Consider the following 25,993-nt stretch of genomic DNA (forward strand, 5'->3'; position numbering starts at 1 on the left):
TATCATTGAACCACATCCAGTTATTTCTTCCTCTAATCTTTTGAGAAATTACCTCTCTCTTCTCAGAGTGTCCACCCTTCACCCAACCTTTCACCAGCTGCTTCTGAAAATCTAGCTATCCAGTCACCTGAAGAAGCCTTTTCATTCTTCTCTGTGCCTGACAGGTTCTTTCTCTTCTCTGCACTGTCACTGAACTTCCTGACAGCACCTAGCAGTCCCAGTGTGTATCATGGTTGTTCTTGTTTTTATCTCATTTCTTCCTGTCCATCCCACTCTTACTTGGGTTATTAAAATACAAGAATATGTCTATTTACCATTTATCTCTATTTATTGCAGGAAATCAGGTAGAACCTTTTGTTCATGATTTCTCAATGTCTCTTGATTTGTTCAGTGGCATGAAAAACACTGTGGAATAACAACTGCAAAGCAGTCAGAAGCCAGTTCAGTTGTCCTGTTGAGGTTTCCCAAATATGTCCTATGGGAATCTGTTAGAATCTTCTTCAAATCCCTTAGAATACAGACTATGGGGAAAACTCTCTGGAGAGTATTGGACTGGGAAAAAGGAGATAATCTGGGGTCTGGGAATTAATATTTTTTTTATTTATTTGAAAGGTAGAGTTATATACAGTGAGAGAGAGAGTGAGAAAAAGGTCTTCCTTCCATTGGTTCACTCCCCAAATGGCCGCAATGGCCAGCGCTGCACAGATCCGAAGCCAGGAGCCAGGTGCTTCTTCCTGGTCTCCCATGCGGGTGCAGGACCCAAACACTTGGGCCATCCTCCACTGCCCTCCTGGGCTACAGCAGAGAGCTGGACTGGAAGAGGAGCAACCAGGACTAGAACCCAGTGCCCATATAGGATGCTGGTGCCGCAGGCGGAGGATTAACCAGGTGAGCCACAGCGCCGGCCCGGGAATTAATATTTAATCTGAGTTTTATCTGGAAAATGATGAATCATCTTTTTAATTTTTATACCACAGAAGTTAATGATTTAATTTTTAATTTTTTAATTGTTTATTTAAGATGAACGGGGTGAGGCGGTAGAAAGACAGAGAGTGCTTCCATCCACTGGTCCACTCTCCAAATGCCTAAACAGCAGGGGCTTGGCCAGGTAAAAGTCAAGAGCAGAGAATTTAATCCAGGTTTCCTACATGGGTGGGAGGGACCCAATTATTAAAGCTATCACTACTGCTTCTTTCTCAAGGTATGCCTTTGTAGGAAGCTGGAGTCAGGAATGGAGCTGGGAATTAAAACCAGGCACTTTGATGTAGGATATTGGTGTCTTAATGAGTAGGCTAAATGGCCATCCCAAGTTAATGATTTTAAATATAGCATGTTTCACTTACGTTGAGTAGTACAGAAATTGACACATTTTCCCAGCCCCAGAAAACTGGATTCCCCTATGAAAGTATTTTTCTGAGGACAGAGACATTCAAGTGCAAATCTTCTTTGGTAGCTTTTAATATCACTGTGTTATAAGATACTGTCCCTGCCATCTGATTTAGACATAGGTCCCACATGGCAGACACTACACAATTGTAAAACTGAAACTCCTGAGAGACAAGAGAGGATATTTAAATAATACAAATGAAGAGAGTTAGCTTTTATTAGGAGCTTATGAAGTATCAAATTAAGGGTAGCATTCGAATGTTCTTATCAAGATATATAAATATTTTATTATTCTACTGTACTTTCATTCCTCTTTGAAAAACTTATAGCATGAATTTAATCAAGTTTTTTTTTAAGGAAAACAATTAGAATTCAGAATGCTTCATGTTGGATTCACAAAACATCAAATGCCAGTGCTCAAAGCAAATCATATGACAAGTGCACTGTTATTGTTCATTCTGGCCATTATTCATGGGAAAATCTATAGCTCCATGCCCTAGTTCAGAAGTCAACTTAGGAAAAAAAAGATACTTTCTTCCTACCCTGCTATTTATTCATATTTGATAAATATTTAGAAGCAGTTTTACATCCATATCTGAATATTAAAAATACAGTTTGTCTTAACACACAATATAGTTTTATGAGTCATGCATAGAAAATAGTACCATTAGGAAAACTTCTTAATAACATATTGATTACCTATCTTAATGGAAAACATAATTATAAAAAAGTAAGGCCAATTTGAAATTGTGCATAGAGCCAGTAATTGTGTCTTTAAGGCAATTAAAGGATTTATTGAATCTTGGTTAAAAGTAGATTGACAATGATGTTAAAGAATAAAGTGTCATTTATTTGGTGCTACTTTGTGAATGCTTCTAAGTACAAATCATCTCACGATACCATAGACAATATACTGTCAATCACAACTCAAACAAAAAGTAACCCACAAAACCACATGGCTATAATCAATATACAATAATTATATTTTAAAAAGAAAGAAATTTAGCAATTAATTAAGTTAAGGTGCAGTAACTTTTTTCCAAATAAAATATTAGCACCATACCAGATAAATGGTCTAAAACTATTGGTCTCCTTGTCCTTCTTAAATAACTAAATATAAACATTTTTTCCAAAGCACAAGTATTAATTTGTAAAATCAGTTCTACAGTAGTTAATGCGTATTTTTTTGCTTTTTTTTTCCTGTAAGGAAAAAACATGAAGTAAAAACTTTCACAAGATATGAAAAACCAAAAATTTAAACAAATCAGATCAAACGAAATACTGTCCCTCAGCAATGAGTTCCGACAGAAGCAAACGTGGACATTTCCCGGCGTATGGTACTGAAAGGTGAGAGTTCGAGTTCTGTGGTGTACTCGTTGTCATTGTCATCACTGGTCACCGTGGAAGACTTCTGAATGCATTCCTCACAGCAACAGCAGCAGCACTCCATGAAGGCTCGACTGAAGGGTTTGCAGAGGCAGAAGAGGAGGACCGGGGTGACACAGGACTTAAAAAACAAAAGGAATTGGCTGATGATATTAAGCAGGTCCATTGTCTGCTGTGAAACCCCTGTAGCCATGTAGGCAGTGACGATGTTGCAGATATTTTCCGGAATGATGCAGAATCCGTATAAAATGGTCAGTGCCACTACTGTGCAGTTCATCTGGCTTTCTAGTTGAATCTGCCGCTTATTCCCTCGGGTACAGGCTTTCTCTGCTTTGCGGATTTTCCTCGCAGTCACTAAAGAGCAGGTGATGGTGAAAAGCGTAGGCAAACAAAAGTAACAGCCAAAGTACCACCAGAGTCTCGCACTGTCGTAGGTGAGAGCTAAAACATAGATGGTGTCGGGTAAATCAGGAGAGATCTTTATGATGCACCGTTCCGCCGGAGCCTGGCCAGGAAACCCCAAATCCTCCTTGCTCAGCTGGCGAAGAACAACTTCCGGCAGTGCCAACAGCAGAGCACCCACCCATATGACAGCAAGCTTGGCAGTCGTGGAGGAGCAATTTTCAATCATTTCATAGTACATCTGAACGTTGGTAGCAGCCCGGAAGCGGTCTATACACAGAGCACATAAGGTGAAGGTAGTGACTCCGAGAGACGCGACCTAGGGGCCAAAACAGAATACATTTACTGTGAGTGTTCTGTGAAAGACCAAAGCACAAGGAACTAAATGCAGATAGGCTAAATGCTGCAAAGAAAAAGAGGCAGCTATAGAAATGGGAGGCATGGGAGATAGGAGAGAGAAGGAAAGAGAAAAAGAAGTTCCAGAAAAGAGTCCTTCTGATCATGTTCCTAAAGTTGTTCTTTATGAAATGCAGTTAAGTTTGTATTCCTTAAATAAAAGGTTTCTGGGGAAAAAAAAAATAGGGGGAAATGGAGAAGCTCAGAAATAATGCAGTAAACAATGTAAAGGTCAGGTGATCTAATGTCATTTTATCATAGACAGGGACCCAGAGACACTAGGCTTTCATTCACCATGAAAGCGCTTGCCACCAGGGGACTTAGATCAGGAGCAGAGTGAGTGGGAGAGGGTCCCCCTTTCATTGCTGAAAAGGATGGTTGTGTTTTCCAGTGTGGGGGTCAGCAACAAGCCTACACAGCAAACATTCAAGGCTTTATTGAATGGCCTAGATGATTAGGGGTCTGCTCTGATTTCTCCTAAATGGAAAAGGAAGCTTAATATTCCTCTAAAGGCATATGCTTGTGGAAAATAAGAATGGAAAATTCTCCAAAGGCTAAAATCAAAGGGAAAGCAAATTCCTAACAGGTCATGAATGTGTGGCCTCTCCACAGAGTGCTGGTGCTCAGGGCATCTGTGCATACATATAAATGTTTCATTAATTTCCCCCAGAACGATGGGGCACAGGTACCCAAGTACATGGAGGCAGGAGATGAACCTGGAGCCAATGTGAGCGGGAATTCAGTCAAACACTCCCTTATGAATTTGGAATTTTCTCAATACTGACATCTTTAGAGGTATAAAGAGAAAAAGTAAGGGGAGACAATGGAGAAAACTGCCTACATGACAGGATGAGTCCTGGCAAATTGAAGGGAAAAAAAAGGAAAAAAAATCCCAGCAAATTCTAACCAGGAGCCTAAATTTTTTTAGGGTCAGAATTTACACAATCTATGTGGCTCAGGGAAACCCAAAACACAACTGAAAACCTTCCCATGTACCTGGTAGAATCGCTCATACTCTCTGGAAGAATGCACTTTAAAACCAAGCCTCAGAGAAACCTCACTGAATTCAAAGAAATATAAGTTTACAAAATTAAAAAAGTACACTATGTAAGAGTTGGTCATCAAGTACTTACATGCTGAAAAAGTTACAGAATCAAAATAAAAGTATCATGAAGTAAATGTTTCTCAAATTTAAAGAAATATCATACTGAAATGGTATCAAAGAAAACAGGTGACATAAAAATCATCATAGAAATATGCAGAAAGGAGTCCAATAGAATGTCTATATATCCCATCCACAGGAAACCTTTTTATCAGATAACTCAGTGACCCCGGCTCATGGAGCACCGCGTCCAAAAAGTAACTGCTTGTATATGCAGATGGTTCAGACATCTACGAAAACTGACAGTTAAAGGCTAAGCACGAAAAACATATACCTTTTTTTTTGCAGAGAATTTTTCCAAAAATATAAACAAGTGTTCCTGATATAATCATACAATCACTCATTTATCTATAAAATATCTTTCGAGGCTCTTACTTTAACTCTAATGGGCACCTGCACATATAGCCAATATAAGTACACAATTCTTGATATCAGCTCTATCCTGGCATGCTTGATATCAGGGTTATAAAAAGCCCAAGAGCAGTCCTTCCAACAAGGAGATCAGAGCCAAAACGGGAAGCATGGTCCCCAAAGTCCCAGGGGACTCAAAGTTACTCAAGTGTTTGGGTGAAAATTCAAGCAATTTAATGACTAATACATGTAGCCATTATTTATATGCTTAAATAAGAACAATGAATATTCTAAGTATTAACTTAGAAAAATCTTAGAATCAACACAAAATATTTAGAATAAAAGTTAAGGAGATTTCAGATAAAACAGAGGATAAAAAGTAGACTTTGTAGGCAGATAGAATGCATGGGGCTGTACTCAGACCCCATGATATGTGCCTTCATCCCTGCCTGCTGGATGGACAGTTGACGAAGCAGAGACATAGATCATATGTTAGCAAAGGGGCAAGGAAAAAAAAAGTTAATGTCTAATTGTCAAATGTTAAGTAACAATTTTTATTGTTTTTATTTTTTATTTTTCTACTTTGAAAGACACAAAGAGATAGACAAAGAGAGCTTCCAACGTCTGGTTCACTCTCCAAATGCTCACAACACCCTGGGCTTGGTCAGGAGCCAGGAACTCAGTCCAGGTCTCCCACTTGAGTGGCAGGGGCCCTAGTACTTGAGCCATCACCTGCTGCCTCCCCAGCTGCACAGGAACAGGAAGCTGGACTAGGCAGCAGATCTGATTCTGGAACCCATGCACTGTGATGTAGATGTGGACATCCCAAGCAAAGGCTTAACTGCTGTGCTAACGGGCAAGCCCCTCCAGTTTCTTTAGGACTTGAAAGGATCATGTTGATAAAATGGAAAAAAAAAAAAAAAAACTGTCACACAGTTGGTTTTTTTTTTTTTTTTTTTTTTTTTTTTTTGGTCAGGCAGAGTTAGACAGTGAGAGAGACAGAGAGAGAGTTATAGAGAGTGAGACAGAGAGAAAGGTCTTCCTTCGGTTGGTTCACTTCCCTAATGGCTGCTACGGCTGGTTCTGAGCCGATCCGAAGCCAGGAGCCGGGTACTTCCTCCTGGTCTCCCACGTGGGTGCAGGGCCCAAGCACTTGGGCCATCCTCCACTGCCTCCCCGGGCCACAGCAGAGAGCTGGACTGGAAGAAGAGCAACCAGGACTAGTATCCGGTGCCCCAACTGGGACTAGAACCTGGGGTGCCGGCGTCACAGGCAGAGGATTAGCCAAGTGAGCCATGGCACTGGACTGTCATACAGTTTTAGTACATAGAACATTAGTTGTTTATGTACTATATTCAAATTGTCACTCTCCCCAAAACTGTGGCAACTTGCCTGTGGATTCTGAGAGCTCTAATATTCTCTCTTGCACATACTAGCTCTACTATAGGAAACAGGGAATTTACATTCTTGCTCTGACTACTCTCATATGTATTGGTGGAAATGGTTTGAAAATTAGGTGTAAAGAGGGATTAACTATATGAAGAGCAAACATGAAGAAAACACATGACCAGCAAAGTTCTAGATCAATGCAGATAAAGAGGATATGGCTGGGCTTATAACCACAATTCTTGATGTCCAAATTCTTTAGAAAGTTACCCATCAACACCGGTATCAAAAAACATCATTCTAGGGCAGCACTGTCTTGCAGTAGGTTAAGTGAACACTTTGTGAGACACCTGGCATCTTGTATCAGAGGCCCAGTTCAAGTCCTAGCTGCTCCACTTACAACCAGCTCCCTGCTAATGCACCTAGGAAGTCAGCAAATGATAGCTCAAGAGCTTGCGCTCTTGCTTTCCATGTAGGAGACCTAAATGGAGTTCCTGGCTGCTGGTTTCCGACTGGTCCAGTTGGGTCATTGTGGCCATTTAGTGAATCAGCAGATGGATGATCTCTCTCTCTCTCTCCGTCTCTCTCCCTCCCTCCCTCCCTCTCCCTCTTCCTCACTTTCTCTCTGTATCTCTCTTTACCTCCCTCCAATTTCTTTTGTTTTCTTTTTCTTTTTTTTCTTTTTTTTTTTTTTTTTTTTGACAGGCAGAGTGGATAGTGAGAGAGACAGAGAGAAAGGTCTTCCTTTGCCATTGGTTCACCCTCCAATGGCCGCTGTGGCCGGCGCACCGCGCTGATCCGATGGCAGGAGCCAGGTACTTCTCCTGGTCTCCCATGGGGTGCAGGGCCCAAGCACTTGGGCCAACCTCCACTGCACTGCCCGGCCACAGCAGAGAGCTGGCCTGGAAGAGGGGCAACCGGGACAGAATCTGGCACCCCGACCGGGACTAGAACCCGGTGTGCCGGCGCCGCAAGGCGGAGGATCAGCCCAGTGAGCCGCGGCGCTGGCCCCTCCCTCCAATTTCAAATAGATAAGATAAATTTTTGAAAAAAAAAAAAAAAAATCAATCTAACTGCCAAAACCACTTTCTCCATATTCACATTTTTTAAACTAACTTTCAAATAACCTGATAGAAATTTGTCTTCTGTTTCTGCTGCAGACTTAAATTAATTCCAAGGTTGAGGTCTGCACTGGGCAACTCTCTTATGTTCAAATATGTTTCCAGACCTGTAATTACCACACAGGCAAATCTGAGATGGGCTTGCCATTTGCCGCTCTACATCAAACAGTATAATGTGGACATTGAAGTACTTTATGTTTTGATTTTTGAAATTTTATATTTTTATATTGCTTTTCAATTGTTTTAATTCATTTCTCTTAAGAATGTATGAAAGGAAAAAGTTATCCAATGAGCAGATGTGCACACACCCTCAGCATGGCTTTCTGTGCAGTCTTCCCTTAGGCAAAATTCTGGGCGTGTTTCCGCATGGCTCTGTATCTTGAGTAAGTCCACAAAGACAAAGCCACAAAGGTTTTATGCTGTGCATCATTTTAAACTAATGAACAGCATCTGTATTAAGAGGAAACCTCAGTATTGTAAAAATCCTGGAGATTGTTGGGAGAGGTATTCTGTGAAGAGCTCAAAACGTCTACTTGATTGGTAGTTTTGTATCACAACTTACAAAGCACACAGGCACAAAGGATAGCATTGTCTCCATTAATCTCCCTAATTTTAAGTCCAGAGATTTAGAAATTCTGGACCAATTATCCCAAGTGCTAGCATTTGTCCACCCAACTCTAAAATAGGCTAAAGAGAAGTAAGTAACATCAATGCATGTGAGTGGACATGTATTCAGATGGATGTATTAGATTGCCACATCCTTAGGTATCAGAAGCTCTACTGCACATCCACTCTTAATTAGAAGATTTTCTCGTTCTGTATATTACATTTCACAAGATAAATAAAGCTATAGTTAAGCAACATGTACACATTTCCAGTGCTTTGCTCAGAAATTCTTCTACAGTGTATTTTACCTGAAGATACTCAGTTTTCAGTCTTACTCCAAAAAGCTTTGCCACTGAATCTGAACCACAAACATAATGTGATCTGTTGTCTTCTTGACAAATTATAGATGAAAGGATTCCTCCCAGCTGTCACACACACATTTCAAGAAGCTCCTTTTGTCTGACCTCCTGTTTTCAAACTGCACCTCTCTCTGATAGCATTCTCTGAAGTTAGGACCCAACTGAAAGGAGGTGAGCAGTCCAGAAGAGTGATAGGAGCAAGAGAGAGCGGTGCTGAAGGAGCCCAGAAGGAAAGCAGCATTGCCCCAAGTGCAGATAGCTCTTTCAACACGGTTGCCAACAGCAACCACAACCCAAATGCCAGTCCTAGACATCCATGCTCTCCTGCTGCCACTGCCTGCAGTGTTATTACTTCAGATATTTTTCTGGAAATTCACTTAAGCACTAAATTGCATGATGTAAAAGAACTGTACAAAGGCTCTGCTCAGCACTTTCCCAAATCATTTCTAGAAGATTTTAAACATGTGTAAAGAAGAAACTGCACACCTCAAACATTAATTGATAAAAATCATCTGAATAAGCAGTAGCAGCCTAATTTCTGCTTACCCAAATGCAAAATCCATCCATGTAATTAAGACTTTTAAATGTTGGGGTAACATGAAAGAATTCCATCACAATTTTCAAATGTTCTTGTTTATGTACGGCTTATTAAAAAGTCTACCAAGATGAATAGTGCAATTATATGCAATTATAAAACTGTATCATGAATGCTGGATCTTCTGCATTTAATGACCATATCTGATTGCTAAAATTCAATATCAGTATGAAATATGCTTTTGGGAGTGAAGCTGTTAAGCATTGGCTTAGATGGGTAGTTCTTTGAAGCAACATCCTGAGAAATGAAATGAATAAGATGCAATCTCATTAATTAAACTGCAGTTGGAGGAATAATTAACAGCAACAAAAGCATAACTGTACATAACTTTTACCAGACATGACTACAAATTCATAAAGTTTCAAGATCAGAGGAAACTGGAAAGAGAAAAATTTGACTGCTGGGGAAAATAAGACATTGAGCATTTTGAGAATACAGAGATGGCAAGAGAATCAAAATAAACAACTCTATGATATTTCTTTGAAACAGCAGTGTTCTGCTCTTCTTTGTATCCCAAAATAATAACAAAGACGTCCCTTCAGTTCTTGCTCATTTCAGAGCAAATAGGCTTCAGGCAGCTGCACCCACCTAGAGCTTTATCTCAAAGCACAGGAGAGACTCAGGAAACGTTGAGGCCGAGAATTTTCACAAAGAATAGCAACTCCTGCACTAAACTACAAGGATAAGGATCACTCTTTTTTTTTTCTTTATTTTATTTATTCGAAAGACAGAGTTACAGAGAGGCAGAGGCAGAGAGAGAGAGAGAGAGGTCTTCCATCTGCTGGTTCACTCCCTAGATGGCCACAACAGCCGGAGCTACACCGATCTGAAGACAGGAGCCAGGAGCTTCCTCTGGGTCTCCCACGTGGGTGCAGGGGCCTAAGGACTTGGGCCATCCTCTACTGCTATCCCAGGCCACAGCAGAGAGCTGGATAGGAAGAAGAGCAGCTGGGACTAGAAATGGTGTCCATATGGGATGCTGGTGCTTCAGGCCAGGGCTTTACCCTACTGTACCACAGCACCATCCCCAAGGATCACTCTTCTTTATCACCCCTATACTGTTCAGTATCTATGACTTAACTGAACTCTGTCAGTGGCAAAGAGAGAACCATGTTAACTGAATGCTGTATATACCTTCATATGAGGATACTTTAAAAAGTTGGTGGTAAATGAAATTAAAAGGCAAGTTATCTTAGGGCAAAAATTTTTGAAATCCATGCAAACTGGGGATCTTCAAAAAGTTCATGAAAACACATAGAATGAAAAAACTATGAAGACTTCAAATTAACTTTGCACCAAAATAAAGTTGTCTTATAAAGCCATTTTTCAGAACCTTTTAAAGTACCCTTGTGTGTATGTATGTTTTATGTACATATGTGCATAAACACATGCATCTATAGAGGTATATGCTTTTTTGAGAGAAAAAAATAAATCCTACAAAATACGTTACATTGTGCTTGCTGCTAGGAACAAAGAGGAATAAGGCATGGACCAAAGTCCTCAAGAGATCTGGAATCAAAAGCACAATTTCTTGACTATCCCGCTACCATGCACTCAGTAGGTTTATAGACAGACTCACTACAGGGTACTAGACAGATTGCTTTCACTATGCAGTGTTCCTGGTACACTTGCTGTGACTTCCCTTTATCAGGGACATATCCATGCATGCTTGGAGACTTCTGTAGAGGATCAGTAGTTTAATGAGATTGGATGACAAACATAATTTCAAATAATCTTCTAGGAAAATTGCTACACATGTCTAACTAGCTTTATAGACTGACAGACTGACCAACTAACAAAACCTCTTGTGATTTATAGTTGTATTTGAAGAGATGTGATGTAATTCTTGGCAAAAATCATCAATGTTCTACTCAGTCTATCAGAATAGGATAACTTGGGATTGGCAGTTTGAACTATGTGTTAACACTCAGGACCTCAGTGACTCCTGTTTTAACTGAGGCATGCATTTAAATTGGTGAGATGTAAGGATAGCGCACAAAGGCAAAAGAACTTAAAGACCCTTCAGAATTCATATTTCAATGTGCTTTCTTTGTTCGTGAGATCCACAGTAACCCTTGTAAAGTTGTAAAAGGTTTGCCCCCAAGAAGGAAAAGAAAATAGCCAAGAAAGGAATGTCATTAGCTTTATAAAGTACATTAGTCATTTACAGGGTCATTTAATGTTTTGATGAATTATTTCTCTTATATATTAATACATTTTAGGCATAAAATTTATGCTATTACAGTATTTGCTAATTTAGAGATTTACAAAGTACTTGAGAATGAATTGTAAGGCCTCAAGTTACTCAAATCATAAATAATTTCATTATATTCCATGTTTAAAAGCTTTACTGACCCAAACTGGATCTACTTTAAGTCTTATTAAGAGGTTTATTCCTAATTATAGTTAAGGTGCACTGAAGTTAATGACCGCATATTTCAAGTGACATTTAAAATATCATAATGGAGAAGTTCTCAGTTTCCTTAACAAGGAACTAGGCAATATGTATTTCTCCACTTACTGTGGACCCCTAGAGGATGATATTCCATAAAAGCCCACTGGAATGAGATTTTAAAAAAAACTAGTAAACATAGAAAACTTGGAAAATATAATGGAAATTTTTGTTACTGGTGTCTCCAGTCGCCTGATAAATTTTGTTAGAGAACAAAACAGAAATAGGTGGTCTGATCAGGATAATGAAACACCTCACATATAACCATCCACATGGAAATGGTCTTGTTCTTCAGCTAGTCTCTTATCACTCCTGGAAAGACTGAACTTAGAAGAGCTCACTAGGAAAAACATAAATAACCTCAGCTTTCACATGTTTTGTCCTTCAGTTAAGCTTGAATCTATGAGATCATGAGTCCAAATTTCTACACAGCATCTACATTGACCAACTTAAGACCTCTGTTGAGAAATTAACCCAGTGAGCCTGCTATGTGACAGTGACTTTGGGGAAAGATTCAGAATGAAACTGCCATCTTTCATAATAGTATTACTCTTTCTAGTACAAGTTAATTGTAAGGTTAATGGCTTCGTAGGTTTTTGTTACAAATAAAACAAAGGAAAAGAAACCTATAAGGCCATACAATAATTAGGTTAGGAGTTATATTTGATAAATCAAGATATAAACAGATTTAACCAGTGTTCAAATTTCTAAGTCAGTGCAAATATCAGGTCCTAAGGACATCCAGGCTACAGTATTCACTGTGCTCCACGTTAAATCCATGTACATTCCAAACAATAGGAAGAAACAGCACACAAATGCTTTAGGAAAAATAGTAATCTACAGATATCTTCTACTAACTATTGCTCCATTTCTTAGAAATTTACTGCAAAGAAGGAAAGAAACCATTGAGCGAGAATATGAAGTGAATAGACAATACAGATCACCAAAAGTATAAATCTTATAAACTAAATATCTGTGATACATTTCTCTGAACCTTCTAGTACAAGCCAGTAATAAAGCTGATGGGGATGAAGACCAAGGTATCTCTAAGGAAATTTTCCTTCACATGAAACAATCTTTAAGAATAATTAAATGACTGGAATACACTGATTTGTATAAAATAGATTTCTAACCAATGTCATGACAACTATACTATAGCCTAAGTTATGCTTCACATTAAAACCAATATTAACTTCACCTATTTATGTGTGGTCCTTTGTTTATTAGAAATTTTAGAAACAAGGGCATTATTGTTAAGAAAAAACATTCATGGGCCCTACCCTGTGGCATAGTGGTAAAGCCACTATCTGTGGCACCTGCAGTTCATATGGGTGCCTGTTCAAGTCCCAGCTGCTGCTCCTCTGATCCAGCTCCCTGCTAATGTGCCTGAGAAAGCAGCAGAGGTTGGCCCATGTGCTCAGGCCCCTGCACCCTCGTGGGAGACCCGGAAGAAACTTTTGGCTCCTGACTTCAGAACAGCCCAGCTCCCAGCTCTGGTCAATGTGGACATTTGGGGAGTGAACTCGCGGATGGAAGATCTCTGTCTCTCCCTCTAGTTCTCTCTGTAACTCTGTCTTTCAAATAAATAATTCTTTAAAAAGAAAGAAGGAAAATCCATGCGTTTGGGCAATGAAGGCTAACCTATTGTAGGACAGTGGCTATGGAGAACAACTGGTCAGGATAAAAGTAGGATGAACACAGGGAAGTTTCTTTTAAAACTCTAAATGACTTGGCCTTTTATGCCTGTCTTGTATTTGCCATAATCCTTGCCCTTCAGGGTAACTTCCCATAAAGGAGATACTTCTCTGAGCTTCAGTAGGGAGAGTCTGTTGTTCAGACAGCAATGAGTAAGATGACCTTTATCAAAAGGTCTTCCCTTCAGAGGGCATGCAGGTCACAACACTACAGCAGTGAAACACTTCAATTAGTGTTTTCAAACTAAAAGCAGAGAGTAGGAGGAATGTGCCTCACCCTTCCAGGCTTTCACACATCTCTGAAATGAGTGCTCACAGCCACTCTCCCACAGACAGAGGCTTTTTACCCTCATCAACATCACTGATGTTGAATGTGACACACCCACATGTAATAAATGTCCATTCACTTCTACTGTACCCAGCCTATTTTATTTATAAGCTATTCTCAATATTTTGAAGGTATCAACTACTAGCTGTCATTATTGTCTCATTATCTATTTTCTTTTCTTTTAACCTTGATGGTAACATGTCCTTACTTGTTTAAAAAAAATATTAAGGCAATTTAAAAACCAACATATCATCCCCAAATTTATTTTAATCCATAAATTCTTCTTTCCTTTTATAGTTCCATTTTTAATTAAGGTTTTCTACCAATGACAATACCTGTAGCACAGTTCATTCCTTTTATAATTAAAAAAATCATTTAAAACTTGTCCAACATGTTTTAGCTATAAATCTGTCAAGTGTTTATTAATATAAAAATACAAATGACATAAGGTTAGCATCCTTTGTACTAAGACATGGCTATGTATTAGAATTAATACATTAAATAAATTTTTATACTTCACATTTATTCTCAATAAGATAAATTTATTTCAAATTATACATTTTCCTCACACCCAGAGTCCATTTTATGATCACTGATGTTATTTTTTTTAATTTTTTTTTTTTTTGACAGGCAGAGTGGACAGTGAGAGAGAGAGACAGAGAGAAAGGTCTTCCTTTGCCATTGGTTCACCCTCCAATGGCCGCCACGGCCAGCGCGCTGCGGCCGGCGCACTGCGCTGATCCGATGGCAGGAGCCAGGTACTTATCCTGGTCTCCCATGGGGTGCAGGGCCCAAGCACTTGGGCCATCCTCCACTGCACTCCCTGGCCACAGCAGAGAGCTGGCCTGGAAGAGGGGCATCCGGGACAGAATTTGGAGCCTCGACCGGGACTAGAACTCGGTGTGCTGGCGCCGCAAGGCGGAGGATTAGCCTAGTGAGCCACAGCGCCAGCCGATCACTGATGTTATCATGATGTTCCTCAATTGTTCACTAAGGAGTTCTTTTTTTTTTTTTTAAGATTTATTTATTTATTTGAAAGAGTTACACAGAGAGGAGAGGCAGAGAGAGAGGACCTCCATTTGCTTGTTCACTCCCCAGTTCGGCCCAAGCTATGCTGATCCAAAGCCAGGAGCCAGGAGCTTCTTCCCAGTATCTCACACGGGTACAGGGGTCCAAGGACTTGAGCCATCTTCCACTGCTTTCTTAGGTCACAGCAGAGAGCTGGATTGGAAGTGGAGTGGCTGGGACTGGAGCTGGCGCCAATATGGGACGCAGGTACTGCAGGTGGTGGCCTAACCCACTACAGCACAGTGCTGGCCCCTCACCAAGGAGTTCTAATGCTTTTCCAGAGTAGTAACACATTTTCACTTATTTCCCCTTGTGAATGGTTTTCATGATAATGAATTCAAAATAAAAACAAAATTATTTGTAGTTTAGTAATTACAATTTGAATGACACACTTTTTTATTTTATTTATTATTATTATTATTTTTTTTTTTTTTGGACAGGCAGAGTTAGACGGTGAGAGAGAGAGAGAGAGAGAGAGAAGGTCTTCCTTCCGTTGGTTCACCACCCAAACGGCCACTATGGCTGGCGCGCTGCGCCAATCCAAAGCCAGGAGCCAGGTGCTTCCGACTGGTCTCCCATGTGGGTGCAGGGCCCAAGCATTTGGGTCATCCTCCACTGTCTTTCCGGGCCACAGCAGAGAGCTGGACTGGAAGAGGAACAACTGGGACAGAACTGGTGCCCCAACCAGAACTAGAACCCGGGATACTGGCACCGGGGGGCAGAGGATTAGCCTAGTGAGCTGCAGCGCTGGCCTGAATGATATACATTTTTTTTTTTTTTTGACAGGCAGAGAGGACAGTGAGAGAGAGAGACAGAGAGAAAGGTCTTCCTTTGCCGTTGGTTCACCCTCCAATGGCCGCCGCGGCCAGCGCGCTGCGGCCGGCGCACTGCGCTGATCCGATGGCAGGAGCCAGGTACTTATCCTGGTCTCCCATGGGGTGCAGGGCCCAAGCACTTGGGCCATCCTCCACTGCACTCCCTGGCCACAGCAGAGAGCTGGCCTGGAAGAGGGGCAACCGGGACAGAATCCGGCGCCCCGACAGGGACTAGAACCCGGTGTGCCGGCGCCGCTAGGCGGAGGATTAGCCTAGTGAGCCGCGGCGCCGGCCCTGAATGATATACATTTTAAGATGAATCATGTTTTAAGATGAAATTTCTCCACATTTAACCAAATTTTCATCATTGGCAATGTGTTAAACTATTTTTCTTCATCCAATCCTCTAAAGAAATCCAAATATCACCCTATCTCATTTCTTGATGTGAATTAGATTATCAGATGCTGATCTTATAAAAGAAGGGTCTGAACAAAGGAAAAAGACAGTAAAGGTAGGAGCTAAGACCTTGAAAGTTGAGAATGACAAAGAGGTGGCTATTTGCAAAAACACTGGCAGGCCTGAGTACAGTCACAGACTTAATAGAATGACTCATTCCAGACAGGGATCAGATCAATGACCTTGACCTCATTAATGTTATGAACCACTCAAGTGTGCAGACAGATAACACTGAGAACAATCATAATTCATAAACTTAAAATATCCTGCTGCAGGAGCAAGACTGGCACTATGATTATATTTTGTGTTTTATGAAAGTTACATGGGAACTACCTAAACTAGCTTTGCAAATAGACCTCTTATTTAAAGTTGCAGTAATCCCATTCTCCACTGTCCCCTGAAATTTTAGATGTGATCATCTCTTCTGGAATAAAAAACACTATTCTAATTAGAATATTTAAGAGTTAGTCTTGGCAACACGGGTGAGTTAATTATGGGACTTTGGCAGGTCAATTCTTGGGAAATGAAATAATAGGAGCATCCCTGGAGGGTGGAAGTAGAAATGCAATGCCAGAGGCAAGTCTCATTGCACAATTGCCTGCCCATTCTTCTCTTCCCACAGTATACACCCCAGACACAGGTCTATGTGCTTACTAACAGAACACTATTAAATGCAGTTGCAGCGGAAGTTTAAAAAAAAAAATTCTAACAAGCTCCATGCAGCATAAGGATAAAAGGCAAGATAGACTCTCACCCACTCAGATTTGGGAAGATTCACAAGATGAGATTTGTTTTGATTTTTAGACATATTTGATTCATTGTATCTGTTGAAGACTGCTTTTCTGATATGGCAGGACACCTCAGAAGTCCTCAGGATCTCAGGACAAAACTTTACACTCATTGCATACTTGAGAAATTCATCTATTTCTTAGGAAACTCTATTATTTATACATCCTTTTCCCTGGCTCTACAACAGAGCTCCAATTATCTCCCTGGTTGGCCTTCTTTCCTAGGTTTTCCAAGGTCAAATGACATAATATGTATGTTTTTCAGATTTTCAGAAGAAAACAATTCAAGTTAATGTACTCTTAATACATTGTTAAATAAAGCATTCATTTAAATAAACTTTTACAGTTTGGTTTATTTAATGTTCATACAGCTAATAAGAGCTAATAATTGTGAAAGTGAAGATAGTTATCCTAAGCATTGAAATAAATTCTGTATTCTGAAAGAAATTTCTAGGACTGTCCTATCTGCTGTATTCTCTTGTTATCATCATTATTATTTTGGGCTTATTATCCTAGGAAAGCTAAAGAGAACAAGAAATGGAGAATTAAAAATTTCAGAGGATGGGCATTTAGCCTAGCTGTTAAGTCCCTTATGAGGGTATCTGAGTTTGATAGCCTTCTTTGGCTCCTCGCTCCAGCTTTCTGCTAACAGAATCTGGGAAGCAGTGGTGATGGCCCAATTAATTAGGTTCCTGCCACTTCTCTGGGAGAACTGTACTGAGTTCCTGGTTCCCAGCTGAAGTCCAACCTAACCCTGGATGTTGAAGATATGTGGGAGTGAACCAGCAGAATGGAAGCTTGCTCTCTCTCTCTCTCTCTCTATGCCTCTCAATTTAATTCTTAAATAGTTTCATAGTTATAATTTTCACCATTAGTTAAGATATATGTATGAAGACTAGTAGTTGTGAGGACATAATGGAAAAGAATTAGAGAAAGCTCAGTTTTCACTTGACCTTCTCTATATTCAATCATAATTAAGATTATGAGCTGATCCATTTCAGGGTCATTCCCGAACTTCCATAATGCTTTGTTCAAATCTTTATTATAGTATTCCTAACACTGTAGAACATTACTTAAATAGCCGTAGCTCATCTATGATTTTCATTTTTGAAAACTTTTTCCCTTGTTCCTCTCCCCCCCTTTCCTCCTATTCACTCCTCACATACTGCTTAACCTAGAAAAAAAGCCCAATGAATGTTTGATGAAGAATGGATGATAAATGAATGAGTGAATAGTAACATTATGGTAAAGGACTATAGAAAAGAATGAATTATTCAAACTTTTTTAATCAGTTGAGTAGTACTATCTAATATATAAGTCTTAAAAGGTTAATGTCAGATATCTTTTAAATGGTAGTAAAGAAAAATCTATGCTCCTGTTTATATTTCATTGACTAACTTTAGAGAAGGATACGTTTGTCCTATAATCAACAGTTTATGGAAACTCTTTGAATTTTGCATCTGAATATCATAAAGGCTTTATTTCTTATAGAAGACCCAAGAGTTAGCTTTATAATATACCATTTAGGAATAAAGTTACAAATGAAAATCAGTCTAAGAAATTGTTTTCTTTTCCAGATAGAGTCATCAGTTAAATAGTTAAATATTTTCCTTTACATGGGAATGTAGAAAACGATTGCAAAAGGATTAATGGAAGTCATAAAATATTTGTTAAGCACCACTCTCATTTATTGAGTCCATTTTTCCCTGAGACTATTAGTAGCTTTCATTTTTGTCATAAAAATGTATTTTTCCACTTAAAAGCCCATCAGAATACGTAGCTACCACTCAAACAAATTTACCATCTGCTATGGTACATGTGCTTCTACTTGAATGCAGGGGTTTTAGGGATATCTGTGTAGAACTGGGTACCTGTATGGCAATGTCATCATCAGCCTCCAATACCCCTCTTTTCTTACTTGCCAGTGCTAACTACAATCTAAGGCAATGAAAGAGCCATTTGCTTCACTCAGTTTAAAACCAGTATTTTTTTTTTTTTTTTTTTTTTTTACAGGCAGAGTGGACAGGGAGAGAGAGAGACAGAGAGAAAGGTCTTCCTTTGCCGTTGGTTCACCCTCCAGTGGCCTCCACGGCTGGCGCACCGCGCTGATCCGATGGCAGGAGCCAGGTACTTATCCTGGTCTCCCATGGGGTGCAGGGCCCAAGCACTTGGGCCATCCTCCACTGCCTTCCCTGGCCACAGCAGAGAGCTGGCCTGGAAGAGGGGCAACCGGGACAGAATCTGGCGCCCCGACTGGGACTAGAACCCGGTGTGCCGGCGCCGCTAGGCGGAGGATTAGCCTAGTGAGCCGCGGCACCGGCCTAAAACCAGTATTTCTAAAGCCATTGGGGAAACCAGTTCTTGTCAGAAAAGATTCTATACTGGTCACAAATTATCCCTGGAACAGAGACCCTAGTGAGATGCATTCCCTTTATTTGCCTTCTACCTTCAGGCAAAAAATATTGTATCCCATTAAAAAAATACAGTGAGATCTGGAATTATTTCAGAACTATTTGAAGCCTTCTGCCCCACTGCATCCTATAAAGGCAGGAGTTCTTAAAGAGGAACCTGTATCATTCAAACCTCCCAGTGAGCATATAAACAGAAGTACATATTTGACAGTGGATATGGATCAGGTGATCCATTCATCAAGCAATGAGCAAAAACCAGTTCCAGTTGCCATGTCCATGCCTCAATTTGATAGATCCTTAAGTGAATAGTATGGTAGCGATGACTTTACTATTCTGCTATGACAATCAACACCCAGACCTCCATATCCAGCACACATACACACACACTACACATAAAGTTATTGCTTTGAGTATAGATTTTCTAGTGTCTCTCTCCATGATAAACCAACTTAAAATTCTGAATTGATGAAGATGCCCACCATCCATCCAGATTCTTCCCCGCCTTGTTCCCATTTCCTACCACTCCACTGGCCCTTTGTCTTTATAAAATATATCAGAAGTCCACAAAAATATCATAATCAGGTGATAGAAAGGAGAGGTTATCAACTTCAACAGTTCCCAGCACATACTCATGCCAAGCAATACTAAACATCACAAAACTCCCTTTCTAGTGATAGCCCCTGGAACCTGGTGCTATCCTTGAGGTCAATAGATTGAAATAAATGGAAGATACGAATGCAAATTGTAAAGACTATAGTTTCTGCTCCAAAAGAGTCTCCTCTTTTTCTGCACAAACATGACACCCCAATTCCATTATCCACTCATAGTATGTTAATACATAAAGTATAGAAAAAAAGGAACTACAGTAGAAATGAAAGAGAGAGAGAAGATGGGAGGAAAAATATTTAAAAATCAGTAGTAGTGATCAATTGTGCATAATGTTTAAAATTAGGAAAAATTAAAAAAACATTGAAAAAGGCAAGATATATTAATAACAAAATGGTCAGACCTGCGCTATAAATCAGTAGGATGGTGTATGTTTTTTTAAAAAAAAGTGAAAAGCTAGCCAAGAAATAAAATAATAAAAAATGAATAAAAGCCAAAATCTAGACACATGTAAGGAGAAAAATTATAAACTAATTTTTCAAAGTGTTAAGGTCAAAAAGAAAAATAGTGTGGAGGAAGTGGATTTTGCAGAAAGTTTGAGCAAATATATTTATAAAATCCTTTACCAGTCTAACACACATTGTGATTTTAACAGCATAAAATGCAACTTATGTAATTATACTTGATTATTAAAAGTTATTTTTGGCACATTAAAACATATAGGTCTCTCCGATTATTGCAATTGAAGAAAATCATCAGTTACCAACTGTGGGACTTACTGAATGTTTATGACAAATAAGAGGAAACTTCAGAACAGAAGAAACCATACATTTCATCATATCAATAACATTGACTGGCTCATTAATCTTTCCTGCCTAGTGATTATAAAATATATATGTTTTAAAGATGCCAAAGAACAGAAGCAAAAGAAAACACTCACTGGGTACAGCCTTGGTCTCAGGGCTATCTGAATAATTGACAAATGTCAACATGAAGCGCTGAGACTAACGGTCTGACCAGGTATATGCATACAGGCTTGTAATGGTCATTTCACTTCTTGGAGCTGTGTTTCCTCGAAGAAACGAGGGAGCTGGATTAGGATGGCCTGTTTCTAATTTAACATGATAATCTAAAAGCCACTCTGGTGTATGCTGTGGTTCCTCCCAGAGTTCTACAGGAGTGAAACCCTGATTCTCCCAGCTGCAGGACCTATTCGCTGCATCTCTCTCTAGGAATTGCTCTGGACCAAGGAGATTCACCATCCTCAAGGTTTGCACCATTCCTGGGAACACCTTGCATTTAATGACTGTACCATTAAAGGACAGGAAGCTGAGCTCTCTTCCCTGAATTCAGAACATCCTTGGGGCAACTCCAGCCCTAGAGCTCCCCAGGCTGCCAGCTGAGGTCTTTGTGGTAACTGCATCACAGTTCAAGTTCTCCCTCGGCCAGATTTTGCTCTCCTTAATGCCTAGTAGATATTGAACCTGAGTGCGCAGCCCCCAGAGAACTTCTTGCTCCAATAAATCTCGATCTCAGGGTTTGTGTTTTCAGGAACTGTACCTGAAACAGACACTAAGCCCGTCTTATTTCTGTGAAAACTGCAGTGCCTCCTGGAGGCAGAATTGCTTTATTTTGAGATTAGGTCAGTAGTTCTTGCTCTCAGTAATCAGGAATTAATGAAGCCAACACTATTGCCCAATAATTATTTTTTCAAAACTTGCTGAGACATGATAAAATTGTTTCCATGGAATAAGGGTTAGACAGCACATAGACTATCTGTGAAAATTTTCATTCACAAGTCTAGCAGTGAAAAATGTGTACTGTATTGTAATTGTTCAAGGGAAAAACAAATGAGTGAATTTCTTCAGCCTTTGTTTCTTGAAAACTAAAGCCTAGTACCAATAACTGAAAGATAGACAGGGTTATAGAGATTGGGGAAAACTAAATTTAGAAAATTCAGACAGTAAAAAACAGATTTTATCCCAACAGTAAGATATTAGGTAAATCCAAAATATTCTTAAGGAGCAAACAATTACATTACAAAGTGAAAAAAAGGGTGGGGGAGAAAGTATTACATCTAAAAAATTTTTTCAAATTAAAAAGAAAAGAAAAACACACAGATTATATAACATGGCTCAAAACTCTTACTACACAAACCAAAGTTTTTATATTCTTCCCTAGAGTAGATAGAATTCTTTTAAAGTTTAATTTCAAGAACTTTGACATATCTTTTTCTCTCTTTGCCTTGTCTTCTCTATTGTTTTTCCCTCTAATGTATAGAGATTTCGAAATGTCCAACACATTTCTAGATCTCTCACTTTATAGTTTACTTCTTGTTTCCTTCTTAAGTCAATTAATCCTGCTTTATTCAAACAGCAGTCAAAGGAATCTGAACTTGGAATTGTCCTTGAGAAGCAAATTGATAAACAGACACATAATCACAAACACAAATTCAACTATGTCATCCAGAATCCAAAAATGAACTGTCTACCAAGTAAATATAGATGTTTCAGAGGTACTTTGAACTTGGCAACAAGAGAAGTCTGGATTCTGGTGAAGCAGTAACAGCTGATTTAGTAGCCCTGGAATGATTCTGCATCTGATCCCTGTCAAGATAACAGAGGGTTTTATTTACTGTCTCTTGCCTTGGTCCTTCTAAATAGGTACTGTTTTCTGTTTACTTATCCAGTAGCTTAAAGCCCTGGGACAATGTTGAACATAGTGTCACTGGCCCTGGTGCCAGACAGGATCAGGGGCTCCGGAATATTTACGGTTTCCCTTCTTCTGCTTCCATAAATGAAATGGACAGTCTGAATGGAGAAAATCAAGGGCCAGCTGGCCAAAGACACAACTGGCAGCAAAACACTTGGGCCCCTTCCAAGAGCTGGTGTTTACAGAGAGGCCATTTAAAGAGCAAATTCCAACTACCACACGGACGGTTCAGGACCCTAGCCACGGGATGAAGCAGTAGAAATTTACTCAGAATGATTGTCCTTTCCAAAGTTTGCAAAATAATACATTCCTCTTTTAAGAAACTTGCTGGTGTTAGTCAATTCTTTAAAATAGCCAATCCTTTATACTTGTAGAAAATATGTCCTATATACCTCGACAATGATAAATTCTGTACCATTGTGGCCAAAGTCTTATTTTAGCTTAAGTTCATCCATTCAGAACTAAATAAAATTGTTAAAGAATGGAGAAAGAAAAGGAAAAGGAGCAAGACATGACAGAATGTGGATGTGATAGCATAGAAGACAGCCAGACACTTGAGCTAATTTGAGAGGTTATTAATATATCATGAGGCCAAGCTGACAAACAAAGAAAGGCAGATTTCCTTTTTTAAAATAAAATATTGCTCCAACTTTGCGATTCAAAAAAGGCTATAATCTTCCTGGAGACAAATCCACACTGAAGCACAAAAATCTAGTTGGCAAATACTGCTGGTTTTTATTTTCTTGCTGGGCCATGATAACGACAACTATGGGCTGGCCATTTATTTAACCCTAGGTTCTCTGACGGGTGCCAAAGCAGAAACTTACACCACACCATCTTCAGAGAGAGTGATTCAACCCATTCTATGCACTATAAGATGTCTTTTTTTTTTTTTTCACAGCCCAGGAACAGACGAATTTGCAGGCTAACAAAGCTGCCTCTTTTTATACATACATGCATAAACGATTGGAATGAGAATTGGAGAACTGGAGATGAAGGGGAAAGGTCCAGCGAGTCGGTGGGCCCAGCAACAGCTCTGATGCCTCTGATGCCGTGAGCCTGGAAACCCAGAAAGCTAGCAGCCTGACGCCCCGCCCCCCTACCCAGAGCCCTCACCTCGATGTAGGGCACGATCTTGCAGGAGAAGTCCTCCAGCAGCCACTTCTTGGTCAGCTCGTGGAAGATGACGAGCGGAAGGCAGAAGAAGATGATGAGGAAGTCCCAGAAGGCCAGGTTGGCCAGGAGGGAGTTGGAGATGCTCCGCATGTAGTAGTTGTGACACACGATGCACATCACCGCCAGGTTGCCGATGATGCCGGTCCCAAAGATCACCACTGACAAACACATGACCGCATAGGCTCCGTAGGACTCCTGGGTCAGCGGGTAGAAGGGGTTCTTCAGCCTTACTCGCCGGTTAGTGCTGTTACCCCGGCGGGGACCCCCGCGCTCGTGGACCTCTTCGCCTGAGGACCCATTCTGGGCCAGCGCCCGGCCAGGGGGTGCAAATGTCCGCCCCTCGTGCCCTGCCAACCCACTGGCCGTCTTGGGTGGGGGCTTGTGGTGGGAACCCTGGAGTTTGCCGGCTCTCCTTGGCCAGTAGAGATCGCTGGCTACAGGTTCCGTCTTCACACTCTGCTCCTGGCTGCGCCCGGAAATGCCAGCGCCCCTGGGATCCTCCTCTTCGTCCTCTGAGGTCTGAAGGAAGCGCTGGAGGGCCGTGGGGTCTCCTCTCCTCAAAGTTCCGGGGACCTCCTGGACCCGGACGCCTTTCCATCTCCAGGAGCCAAGCAGCCTGGTCGGAGGTCCCGAGGGCTCCGCTGCCGACGCCTCCGCCCCTCTGCCTGCACCTGGGTCACCGCCCCGGGCGTCTGGCAGGTCCCAGGAGGGCGCCGAGCGCAGCGCTGCCTCCCTCTCCTCCCCTGGCGCGCGGGCTCTCAGGACGTCTCTTGCAGAATTTTCTGGTCCCCACGAGCCTCTGCCGCGGCGCTGGTTCCGTATAGGTGAACAGCTCTCCCCCAGACAAGTTTCATTCCTGGGCGCAGGGGCAAACCCGAAGGCAAAAGACGCGGAAATCTGGAGCAGTAGCAGCAGCAGAAGCTGCAGCCGCAAAGTGCCGGCGGCAGGCGCGTCCGGGGCCCACATGGCTGGGCGAGGGCTCACCGGCAGCCGCGGCGGCTCCCGCTCAGGATCGACACCTGCTGCCCAAGTTGCTCCTGCGAGTTACACACATGTCACATACTCACCCAGCCGGGGCAGCGTGAGACCGAAGGTTTTGGGGAGGATGAGGGATGAGTCTTGGGGTCACACACTATACCCCCTCCTCTACCAGCCTTTCTTGCTTGGCGTCCTGCGCATTTCTCAGTCAAATCCAATCCGAGCCTCTGTGTGCCCCCAAGGTGCAGAGATGGAAAGACTACTCCCTGTGGCTGACCTTGAAAAGTTGCAACCGCCACCTGAGTGTCGATTATTGTTGCGCCTGGGAGAAGCTGGGAGGAAGTCCCCACCCCACACCCCCGACGCTGCTCCCTGCTTTTTGGGGCGGCTGCCTTCTTGGTAACAGTTGCTCTGCCTGTTTACATCCTTTTGATACGGCTTTATCCAGTTGCAAGCCGAGGTCTCCAGACGCAAAGAAAAACAAGGCCCCCTCCCCCAGACGGCTGGCAGGCAAATCCCACTCCCAGCTGGGCTGGAAACAGGTTGCGGAGGTCCGACGCCTCGCGGACGCGCCGGGACACGCTCGCCCCGCCTAACCCCAGCGACCGGAGAAGCGGGACTCGAACCCCGCGGCCAAAGTTGCTTCTCCTCCGGCTCAAAGTTGACGAGCCGGCGGCCCTTGCAGCTGGGCGCCGTGCCCCGGCGGAGGAGGGAGTCGTGGGCGGAATGGGGGCGAGGGGGGAGCCGGTCTGCCGCGGGCTGTGCTGCCGGCCGCCGGAGCTTGTCACCGCCACGGCGGGCGCCGCGGGGAGTGTGGTGCCTGGAACCGCCGCGGGCGAGGCTGTGCGCGGCCGGGAAGGGGGAGGTGGCCCGGCCTCTCCCCAGCCGCTGCGCGCGCCCGCGCCTCCGCCGCTCCGCCCCCCGCCTTGCACCGATTGAGAGTCGCTGGTTTGTGGGGAGACGGGATCCCCTGCTGGTTTGTCACCCACTAAGCCCACGGGCGTTTCATTCAAACCGTTCGTAGTGGCTTTCACGCCTAAGGGCTGGGAGCGGCGAGGGCGGAGGCGCGCGGAGCCTGCGCGGCTGGAGGCCACGGATGGGCGGGACAGGTTAAGTCCCCAGATGTCGGAACCAGCCAGACCGGTCCCCGAGCCGGGATGGGGCTGGAGGAAGGAGGAGAGATGAGAGAGTGTGTGTGTGTGTGTTGGGGGGCGGGGGGGGGGGTGGACAACCGGGGTGGGTAGAAGGGGCGAGAGCAGCGCCACCGTCTCCGCTGGCCCAGGCAGGTGCGCATGCCCAGGCCTCGCCCCTAGGGAGTCGAAAGGTGAGGCGCTCACCTTCTCAGGTTCGAGAGCTGAG

At 42.0% G+C, this 25,993-nt stretch overlaps 1 protein-coding gene across 1 annotated transcript; it reads right to left on the minus strand.

The window, feature by feature from the left end:
* Positions 1-1,428: 1,428 nt before the first annotated feature.
* On the minus strand, positions 1,429-25,051 carry GPR37 (G protein-coupled receptor 37). Its single transcript, XM_002712064.5, has 2 exons — positions 23,597-25,051; positions 1,429-3,493 (listed from the first exon to the last, which is right to left on the minus strand). The coding sequence occupies exons 1-2, from the start codon at positions 24,620-24,622 to the stop codon at positions 2,675-2,677; spliced, it is 1,845 nt and encodes a 614-aa protein (XP_002712110.2). The 5' UTR covers positions 24,623-25,051; the 3' UTR covers positions 1,429-2,674.
* Between the last annotated feature and the right edge of the window lie 942 nt (positions 25,052-25,993).

The sequence above is a fragment of the Oryctolagus cuniculus genome, chromosome 3, assembly GCF_964237555.1.
Source record: "Oryctolagus cuniculus chromosome 3, mOryCun1.1, whole genome shotgun sequence".
NCBI classification, from domain to species: Eukaryota; Metazoa; Chordata; class Mammalia; order Lagomorpha; family Leporidae; genus Oryctolagus; species Oryctolagus cuniculus.